Below are 11,599 nucleotides of genomic sequence, written 5' to 3'. Positions count from 1 at the left end.
AAATTCTCTCTCTTGAGGTCCAGTGCTGACCTGATTTTCCCAATCTATTCGCATGTTAAAATTCCCCACAATTATCATAACACTGCCATTCTGACAAGCCTTGTCTATCTCCAGTCGTAATTTGTAGTCCACATCCCTGCAGCTGTTTGGAGGCCTATAAATAACTGCCATAAGGGTCCCTTTACCCCTGCTATTTCTTAGCTCAACCCATAAAGATTCTGCACTTTCCGATCCTATATCACCTCTTTCTAAGGATTTAATATCAGTTTTTACCAATAAAGCCACGCCTCCCCTCTGCCTACCTCCCTATCCTTCCGATACACCGTGTATCCTTGGTTGTTCAACTCCCAGAGACAGGCATACTTTAGCCAGGTCTCAGTGATGGCCACAGTATCATACCTGCCAATCTATAGCTGCACAACAAGATCATCTGTTAGGTTAATTGGTCATTGTAAATTGAAGGGCCGCTGGGACCGTGATGCTTTGCACCAGCCAAGGCCCGACAGTTGGTAGCCTACTGGAAGTAAGCTTTTGAGACTGACCTCTTCCGGTAGGCTGATCCACGGCACCGATCTGCATTGTATGGCATGGATTCAAGTTTGTCCTGGACATAGAGGACAGAGCTTTAGGTTGGAGGGCAACCATTCTGCATGTGACAAGTGTTGGAGATGTAACGGCGTTTAACTTGCATGAAAATTGTGGTGATTCCTTAATATGCCTCTCGATGACACAAAAAGTGATGGAGTTGGAGATGTTGAAGGAGCCTGGTAAAAGTGCAGATGGGTTGAAAATGTGGTCACAGAAATCATAACTGTGTCAAAGTAATACGACAGTTCGGTGTCTGTTGCTTCGAAACGATAGAGAAATACGGGATTATCTCCCCGGCGTGTAAGTCTATGACTATGACCCTCTGCTGTTTGATACACAATGCAAAAATAAAAGTATGCCACTAGAAGATGACAGTCGACAATGCAGAGATTTCAATCTGTCACCTGGGAATCGCATTTTAATTACAATGGTGAAATAACAGTCTGTAGATAAAGTTCGACAGTGAGCTGTTCCGGGATTTGTGATATTTATAAATGACTCGGTTGCATGTAAAAGAGTTGACTAATAATCTTGCAGACGACCCAAAATTTAATTTGAAACATACACAAAGTGCCGGAGGTTCTTCGGGCGGTAATTTCAAATGAACTCTAAAGAGCGATTCCTTTACACATAGAGTAGTGGGTGCAAGGGCTGCACTTCCTGGTGTGGTGGTAGGGACACAAGGAGGGGAGACATTGGGGAGCTGCTGAGACAGACATGTGCCTCTGTGGAAAATAGAAGGATATGCACATAATGCAAGCAGACAAGATTAGTTAGTCATTAGGTTACTTATCTAAGCGCGACTTTGTGGGCCGACGGGACTGCTCTGGTGCTGTCATGTTACAATGAAGAGAATGAACAGCTGACACTTTGGAGAGACTTTTTCTGGATTGGAAAGGTCAAGGGGCCGGCTGAGGAGACAATGAGGTAGATTACCTACTGAGGCAGGGGCGGGGTGTTGTGAAAATAAGTGATGGACAGTGTAGGATTGGGCGGGGTCATGTAAGAAGCTGAGCGATGATCGGTGGAAACTGTACGAGAACGTAAATGTGGGAATCTGAGGACACTAGCTCGTGCACGAGAGCGAGGAAGGAGGTTCACCGGGGGGAGAAGATGGGTAAGCGAACTGTAAAGAAGAAACTAGAGAGGAACCAGAAACGTGGATGGAACAGGCGAAAATAGTGAGCGGGGACAAAGAAGCTGGTGCTGGAGAAATCGATGTTCATATACTCAGGTAGTAAACTGCCCAGGCAGAATATGAATTATTTCCGCTAAAAAATATCTTTCCAGCAGCAAAGTCCGTGGTCGGGCTCTCAGCCTAACGGTTAGCGTCGGAGTTCCGAGATCACTTGCTGTGTCCTCGGTAAGGACAATCTTTACGTCCCACTCGTTCAATGTGCTCGTCTTCCCCGTCTGTCTTTACACCGGTAAAGGAACTGTCCGGTAGGTTATTTATTATTTTGTAAATTGTCCCTGATCAGTTTATGGTTAAATCGTATTCTCACGTTTTTGTTGGGGCGGCGCACTATCAGTAAATATAATTTTTAAAAATCAAGAATAATCTCTCAGTATGACAATGGGAAGATGGGGTAGATTTGCAGACCTAGGGCAGTTTTAACTATTGAGCAGGACGGAGCCGAAGGACTAGGAAGAAACGTTCCCGAAACACATTCGGATCTCACCGAAGAGGTGGAGACCGCACCGCATTGGCAATACCGGGTACACCAGGCGAAACCGGCAGACTGGCAGGTGGAGGGTCACCTCAGCAGAAAAGCCGGTTAGGGATCTTGAACGTTGGTGCGGGAGACCCTGTGCGGGCCGGCGCAGGACTGGTCCTGCTTGCACTGTTCACCGGCAGGAGTGAGATCAGTGGGGAGTCATTTAAAGCTGCTGGAGTGGCATCGGAATTCGTACTGTGGTCATGGTTCTACAACAAGAGCATGGATTCCTGTACAGGCTGAAAGAAAATATTCTTTTAAAATTAAGTTAACACATCCCAGTCCATCACGGGGAAAACCTTCCTCATTATTCACTATATCTACAAGGAGCTCAGTAGCAGGAAAGCAAAATCCATGATCAGTGATCCCCATCACACAGGTCATGCTCTCTTCATCTTCTGGAAGGTGATACAGGCTGTTAGCACTCACAGGACCGCGATCAAACAGTTAATACACCTGAAAATTTCTAAGCCCGACGTTGACCTGCACCATGACGTATAGACTGATTTTCAAGGGTTCCACATCGGATAACCTCGATAGTCCTTGCGTGTTTATAGATATACATATACGTGTGTGTGTGTGTGTGTGTGTGTGTGTGTGTGTGTGTGTGTGTGTATGTGTGTGTGTGTGTCCGTGTGTGTGTGTGTGTGTGTGTGTGTGTGTGTGTGTGTGTGTGTGTGTGTGTGTATGTGTGTGTGCATGTGTGTGTGTGTGTGTGTGTGTGTGTGTGCATGTGTGTGTGTGTGTGTGTGTGTGTGTGTGTATGTGTGTGCGTGTGTATAGATGTTTTAAAAATGTCCGCTGAGGGGGTCATTTGTCAATTACTTGGAACATAGAGGTTCGGAACCAGCTATAAATTAAATGAAAAATACCCAAGCACTCATCAGTCCTACCTCGGCAATCTCAATATCCTCCACCGTCTTACATTCTTAGCACTATCCAGACATCTCTTAAAATCATCTGATGTACTTGCCTCCACGTCCATACCAGACAGCGCGTTCCAGGCATCCACGGTCTCAGAGTAAAAAATAAACAACTATTCCACATACCCCGCTTGAAACTACTTCCTCTCATTTTCGATGCATAGCCTCTGCTCTTTGATATTTGAACACTGGGGTACAGATACTCCCCATTTCTCTATCTTTGCCTCTCACAGCATTGAACTCAAAGGCAGTGATCACACTATGATTGACTTCAGCTTAACATGCGACAGGAAGAATTTAAAGTCTGACGCAGTAGTATTTCAGTGCAGTAAACGAGATTACAGTGGTATGTGAAAATCTCGGCCGAAGGATTTTAAAGGAGATGCTTTCAGCGTTGTTTGCAGTGCAGAAATGGCTTGAGTTTCTGGTAAAACCGGGAAAGGTGCAGAATAGGTCTATTGTGAAAACAAAGAAAGAGGCAAAAAGCAAAATTGTACAATCGTGGCTGACAAGGGAAGTCAAACCGAACGCCAAAGGAAATGTAGCCTCCGCAGTAACATAAAAGACGAAACCCCCTTACACTAAGGAGAGAGCATAGAACAGCGCAAAGATGAAGATTAAACATACGGAGAGCAACTGAACGATTCATTGGAAGGAAAAGATGAAATTCGAAGCAAGATGACAAAAAAATTCTAAGTGGATAGTCACAGCATTTTCAAGTATATAAAATTAAATGAGGAATGAAAGGGGATATAGGACCGCAAGAAAATGAGGCAAGAGAAAAAACAACGGGGAACAATTAGACGGCAGATGAACTATATGAGTATGTAACATCAGTCTTCACTGTGGAAGACGCCAGCAGTTTGCCTGATGTTGTCGTGTGTGAAGGAAGAGAGGTGGCTTCACTTACTGTTACAATAGAGAGGTGCTCAATCACCTGAAAGACCTCAGGGTACATAAGTCACCCGGGCCAGATCAACTACACCTTTGGGTTGGAAAAAGAATGAGCGATGGAGATGCTGGGGCATTTTTAATGATCTTTCTGCAAACCATTGGACTCTGGCACACTCAGAGTACTGAAAGATTGCAACTGCCAGGAGATTCTTTAGGAAAGGAGGAAGGTAGCAGAACGGGAATTATATATCAGATAGCCTGACCTTAGTGGTTGGGAAGATATTGGATTCAATTGTTAACGATGAGGACAAGAGAGGACAAAGTCAGCCCGTCCCTCTGCTGTCTCGCTCGGTATCCTACTCAGATATCATCAGGCCGAAGGGACATACATATTTCAGAAATTGTGATAAAATCCTGACTGACCTGCTGGATTTCGTTGAGGAGGATCCATGTAGATCGATAAGGGGGGTGCAGCAGACGTTGTGTGTTTGGACTCGCAAAAGAACTTTGACAAGGTGCCTCGCATGATGCTGCTTAACAAATTAAGAGTCCTTATTGTTGCAAGAAATACGAGGAGCATTGGGTGAATGGTCGGAGGCAGCGAGTGGGAATAAAATGATCCGTTGCTGGTTGGTTGACAGTGACAAACGGTGTTCCACAGGTGTTGGTGCAGGGACCACCTTTATGTGCTCTATCTCAATGATATAGATGATGGAACCGCTTTTTTTTCTGCGAATTTTGGAGACGGTACGAATATTGGTGTAGGGGCAGGTACTGTTGAGGAAAGACGTCGTTTGCAGAGTACCTTAGACAGGTTAGTAGAATTGGCACGAAATTGTAAAGTGAAATACAATGTTGGATAATGCATGGTCATGCACGTTGGTAGTAGAATTAAATGTGCAGACGATTTGCTAATCGGGGAGACCTGACTGCGGTGCAAAGAAAATTGGGAGTCCTCGTGCGGAACATTTAATATGTTCCGAATGACTGTATCTATTAAATAAATTGTTGTTCTTTGTCTACCCTGTGTTATTTTATCCCGACAGTTATTAAGGATTTTCACATCTGTAGTAACTGACCAATTGGCATGTAATTTGTAGAAATCTAACCCTTGTATTGATATTAAATCGTTGTGTCTTTTCTGTTTCTCAGCAGCTGGTACGGACATGGACAGCGCATACATTTCTCGGTTGCTGGTTGTGCTGAATATTGTTGAATTAATAATTACATAATACAATTATAATTATAATTACATATCCGTTATGAGGATATTTTATGATATAGCAGTGAGAACAGAGTTTGATGGTAGTAATGGCTATAAATAGCTGTATAATAAACCCCAAAGTTCCAGAATGTTCTTTCCATTTTCAGTTTCAACAAATATATTTAAATCACAATGGCTATTATGCTTTCATGTCTTAGGTAAAATAGAACAAGATGTTGTGATAGTAGATGCTTTGTCTACATAAACGATTTTTTTTCTGTAAACTACACTCTGCTTGCCCCCTAAAACATTAATTAAGGATTAATCACCCATTTATTCATGTCCAATCGTGTATCTGTACATTGTAAAAAAGATCTATGTTTCAAAGGTTGGTACAGGAACTGGTTATGAGGGGATTTTTCGGCCGGGTCAATCTTGACTCGGACCATACTGTGAAGGTACAGAATATGAACAGTATGTAAGGGTGAATTCAGCAGATTGCTGTGTCTTTCAAGCATTGATTTATGTATGTTTAGTGTGAATGCAACGGCTTTATCCATTGAATAAGCTGTTGTTCTTTGTCTATCCTGTGTTACTATATCCGGACGGTTATTATGGATTGGCCCACCTATAATTACTGCTCGGTAGTTATATAGTTCGTTGCCATCTGACTCTTGTATTTATAGTAAGTCGTTCTGTCTTTTCAGTTTCTCAGCAGCTGGTGAAACCTGATGTCCGGACATAGCCAAGCACGCTCATTTCTCATTTGCCGGGAACGTTCAGACTATCTTGTTGGTGTTCAATATTGTGGCCTTCTGGAGATGCCCATAAACATTACGGCGTAGGTCATTTTCTGATTGGACAGCGGTAGTCAGTGGAGTTCCGCAGCAATCCGTGTTGGGACCCCTTCTTATCGTGTCGTCCGTCAATGATTTGGATGAAGGATTTTATGGATTTGTAACAGGGTTTCAGACCCATGCGATGGTAGCTGGAAAGACAGGTAGAGTTGAGGAAGCACGGTGCTTACAGAAAGAATTAGACGGACTGGAGAAGAGGCAAAGAATTATGAAGGAATATTTTGTAGGGAAGTGCCCAGACTTGCTCTTTGGCAGAGGCAATAAAGGCGTGAACTATTTCGTAAATGGGAATATCATATGAATTCAAAAAGCAGAGTTGCAGAGCTACCAGACAGTCTGCAGATTGAGTCAGTAGCGAGGGAGACAAATGCAATGCTCGAATTCATTTTCAGAGGACTGGAATATAAAAGCAACTCCTTCGCCATGCAATAAACTGTACACTCCCTGAATTGGCCTGGACTATTTCAACAATGGGGAGAATATTGAAACAAGCAGAGGTGCAGAGCCTTTTGGGAAAACTCCCTGCAGGAAAATTTGTAGAAATGCGAAGAAGCCAAATGCAATGTTAGCATCCATTTCCAGAGGAATGAGATACAAAAGCGAATCTCTCGCAACCTATTAATCTGTATAATCTTCCTAGTTTCCGCCTCACAGGCACGTAGCATGGGCAGTAAATCCTGGAGGTCCTGACTCTTAACTTAGCTCTTAACTCCTGGAACTGGCAGTGCAGAACTTCGTCACTCGTCGTACCCTTGTTATTGGTAGCTCAATGGGCCACCATTTCCAGCTTTTCACACTCCCAGTTAAGAATACTGAGGACTCAATCCGAGATATCCATTACGTTGTCGCCGACAGAACCAGCTGTCAGCACCACTGACGAATATCCTATCACAACACCCAGACTTCCACCCTGCCGCACCATCCACCCCTCACCTCACACACAGAGAGACACCGCACAACGTCCACTTCCCTTCTGAGGCACAGAGGCAAATCAAGTGCTTGAGACCCGAACACTTTGACTGAACACTGTCAGGTGATTCTTCAGTGCGCTCCTTCCCCCCACCCCACCAAAACTCTGCTACAACATCCAAAATATGTTACAACAATCTATGCAATAATTATTGTCTGCAAATAAAGGGTTAACTGCACCTATCATTCCATAGATCCTAATTAAGGGAGTTTCCGTGGGGATTGTCGACGTCACCGCGGAGGTGTGGCTGCTGGTTGCCTGGTCTATTAATATGTACGGTATACCTCACAACGACAGTTTCAGTGAGAGCCGCCAGTCTACGCTGTCGGAGACCAGCGGCTGCAGACAGAGAGAAGACAGAGGCTGGATCGGGAACAGGAATCTGACTGTCCCAGCCATGGATCATAATCTGCGAAATATATCGCGGAAAGCTCCTGGAGTTGAGCAGAATAATTTCTGGGCGTATTCATATCTTGTTGAAAATTATGCAAGGCTAACGTTGGACTCACGTATCTTTTATGCGCTTATGACATTCAGACTGGTTTACTATCCTGTACTCGCCATTGCAGCTCTTCCTGGTAAGTGTCTCGTCTGTTCCTCATGATTAACGTCGAAAAATATAAGTCAGCTTCTCTTTCATCCCTGTCTTCTTACGACTCGCCAATTGAAAGGCAGGTGGTTCCAACCGGTAACGTTTCAGCAAAGATCCACTGAGTGTATTTGATAAGGTAACCCATGCAATGCTTATGGTGAAAGTAATCAGGAATGTGATCCAAAGCGACATTGCTATGTATATCCAGAAATGCCTTGCCCACAGAAGGCAAAGTGTTGTTGCAGACGGTCATATTCTGCATTGAGGGTGTTGACCAGGGGTATGCCTCAGACATTTATTCTGGAACCCGTACTCTTCGTCATTTTTATAAATGACCTGGGGAAAGAAGTGCAGCGATGGGTCAGTAAATTTGCTGATCACCCAAAATTGGGGTGTTTTGGATAGTGTTGAAGGGATGCAAAACTGCGGTAAGAAGAGGCAGATGGAGTTCAACACCGATAAGTGTGAGGCCATTCATTCTGGCAGATTAAATATGATGGAAGTATATGGTATGAACGGAATTCAATGAATGAATAAGTAGCTCCAACGTCTCCCCAGTTAAACAAGCAAAACGTCACGTGGGCATCAACACTGCCGTGATCTATCGCCGACACGAAGAATGCAGAAGAAACTGACGGCATGCAGTAGGATATTAGTATATTCAGCGAATGTACCAGCGTCTGTCCGACGGAGTGAAAGTTTGGTAACTGTATCATCTTGGAAAGGCAAATGTAAGAAAGATTATTAATTAAGTGTTAAACGATTGCGGTATGCTGCTCTGCGGAGGGACTTTGGAGTGCTTGTGCTTGAATCACAGAAGGTTAGTTTGCAGGTGCAGCAGGCTATTAAGAATACAAATACGATGTTTACGGAGGTTATGTGGCAACTGCACAAGGTACTGGTGAGGCGGAATTTGGAGTCCTGTGCTGTTCCAGTCTCCCGACTTGAAGATGGATAAACTGACTGTGCAGGCGGACCTCCAGTTGATTCCAGAGATGAGGTGGTTGGACTATGAATGGAAATCGAGTCGACTGGGATCGTACTAGCTGGAACTCAGAAGAATGAGAGAAATATTCCAGAAACATATAAAATTATGGAATGGATAGATAAGATAGTGGCAGGAAAGTTGTCTCCAGTGGTAAGTGAGACTGGAACTACGGGACATACCCTGAGGATACTGCGGAGTAAATTTAGGACTGTGATTAGGAAGGAACTTCTTCTCTCAGAGGGGGGTGAATCTGTGGAATTCTCTGCTCAATGAAGCAGTGCAGGCAACCTCAATAAATATATTTAAGACTGGCTGCCATAGTTTTTTGCATAGCAGAGGAATTAATGGCTATGAGGAAAAAGTAGGTCTGAGCCGAGGAGACCATGGTTAGATCAACCGTGATCATCTTCATTGTCAGATCATGCCAGATCGAACAGACGGACTGTTCCTGTTCCTATTACTAGTTTCTAATGTTCTCGTTTTCCCTTGTGTAGACAGTTGAGGGGAGTTGAATTTCTGTCACGGTGATACTTGGTACCTAAATTAGTTCATTATTCTCTCAACACTTCCCTTTGCAACTCGTTCTTCTGGCGCCAAAGCTCAGAATACATTCCAGCCATCGGTTGCTATGACTGCTTTGCCCACAAGGCTCGGGAGCTAAATTCGGTCATTCGAGCACCGAGCCTTCTCCGCCATTCAATCGTAACTGATTCGTTATCGCTCTCAACCAGATTCTGGCGCCCATCCCGTAGCCATCGACGACCCGATGAATCAAAAGCCCATCTCTCCCCTCTACCAATGGTTCCAATGACCTGCCTCCCACAGCCTCTGCGGCGATGGATTCCACACACTCACCTGTCTCGGTCTGAAGAAGCTACTGCCCATCTCCGTTTTAAAGGGATGTCTTTCTATTGTGAAGCCTCGTCTTCAGGTTGTCGACTCCCCCACGACAGAAGCAACCCTCTGCACGTCCACGATATCTAAGCCATTCAATGTCCATAGTACATTTCCCTGCAAAAACATCATCGGAATTCACACCCGCAAGTTCTAGCCTTATAGCCTCATAATCAATGAGATTCCCCTCATTCCGCTGAATTTCAGCAGGCCAGTGATGTTGTGGGGATGGAACTGGACTCTCTCACGGTGGTGTCTGAAAACAGGATGCTGTCTAAGTTGCATGCCATCTTGGACAATGTCTTCCATCCACTACATAATGGACTGGGTGGGCACAGGAGTACATTCAGCCAGAGACTCATTCCACCGAGATGCAGCACAGAACGTCATAGGAAGTCATTCCTGCCTGTGGCCATCAAACTTTACAACTTCTCCCTTCGAGGGTCACACACCCTGAGCCAATATGCTGGTCCTAGACTTATTTCATTATTTACTGGCATAAATTACATATTACTATTTAACTATTTATGGTTTTATTACTATTTATTATTTATGGTGCAACTGTAACGAAAAGCAATTTCCCCCGGGATCAATAAAGTATGACCATGACTACATTATAATCACCGCTGATTTAATAACTGCTCCCGATAATCTCCTCAGCAGATACATTAATTCCATGTTCATCTCTGCTCTCGGAAGTGCTGTGGATTAAAATAATTGTTATCAGAGAATGTTTCCATCCAAATGTGTGTCAATGGTCTTTATTTCCCTCCGCACAGTGAACGTGGTGACAATCGTCATCCTGTCGCGGGGAAAGTGCGGTCTCTCCGAAGGCGTCACAAGGTACCTGGTTGCCATGGTAGCAGCGGATCAGCTCGTCGTTCTCTTCGATGTGATATTGAACAAGATTCCGATGACTTACATGCCAATAAAGGTTTTCTACTGGTCAGCTCGTGTTCCCGTGTGTAATATCCACGCCGTCGTGTTGTACGGCGTCACGGACTGTTCTGTCTGGTTCACAGTAACTTTCACCTTTGATCGATTTCTGGCCATTTGTTTTCAGAAGCTGAAACGAAAATACTGTACCGGGAGATCGGCGGCTCTGGTTCTGGGGACAGTGACTGTGCTGAGCTGCGTAAAAAATATATTCTGGTACTTTATGCTCAATCGGTTCTATTCGACAAAAATTACGACCGTGTTGTGTTTGACTTTTAACCGTTTATTTTCCGAACTCCAGCTGGCAATATTTCTACTGATTCATTTCCTCCTCACCCCAATATTACCCTTTGTTCTGATTCTCCTGTTGAACAGTTTAACCATTAGGCACGTCCTAGTGGCCAGCCGAGCCCGGAGGAGACTCCGTGGTTCGGGCGATGGCGAGACGCCCGCCGACCCGGAGATGAAGAACCGCAAGCAATCCCTCCAGTTACTGCTGGTGCTGTCGGGGAATTTCATCCTGCTATGGGCGCTGTTGACGGTGTGTTCCGTATGGGAGAGCTTCCATCTTTATTTTTACTCGATTCCCCCGGATTCTCTGCGGGAACTAGGCTACATGCTGCAGCTCCTCAGCTGCTGCTCCAACACGGCCCTTTACGCCGTGGTCCAGGCCAGGTTCAGGGTGCAGCTGAAGGAGACGGTGAAATCGCCCTTTTGTCTCATGGCAAAGTGCACTCGGCGTTGTCTGGACCGCATTAATCCTCAGTGACCTTTCTCGAATACCTGCCCAAAATATACCATTTCTTTACTGGCATGTCCTCTTCCACAGGGAGTCTGAACGGCTGTGGCTATCTTTTGCCCGTCACACCTTGATGCACTAAAACGACAGGGGAGGTGTCCGCAATCTGATTTCCACAGAGCTCCTTCCAGTTTACCATCTTCACCAGTTCCCTATAATGCCTCTCTGAGTTCCACCAAGTGGGTGATTCTGCCATTCTTGGACATCACAATCGCAATACGACGTTGTCCCTGCGG

The 11,599-nt window shown here is 44.8% G+C and overlaps 1 protein-coding gene across 1 annotated transcript; it reads left to right on the top strand.

Annotated features, from left to right (window-relative positions):
- The first annotated feature begins 10,382 nt into the window (after window positions 1-10,382).
- LOC134341584 (probable G-protein coupled receptor 139) lies at window positions 10,383-11,333 on the top strand. The gene has a single exon (XM_063039440.1). It carries the CDS (start codon window positions 10,383-10,385, stop codon window positions 11,331-11,333), a length of 951 nt encoding a protein of 316 aa, XP_062895510.1.
- Window positions 11,334-11,599: the final 266 nt, after the last annotated feature.

This window comes from Mobula hypostoma, unplaced genomic scaffold (genome assembly GCF_963921235.1).
Source record: "Mobula hypostoma unplaced genomic scaffold, sMobHyp1.1 scaffold_36, whole genome shotgun sequence".
NCBI lineage: Eukaryota > Metazoa > Chordata > Chondrichthyes > Myliobatiformes > Myliobatidae > Mobula > Mobula hypostoma.
The sequence above is the reverse complement of the archived record's forward strand: the minus strand, read 5'-3'. Positions and strand labels throughout refer to the sequence as shown.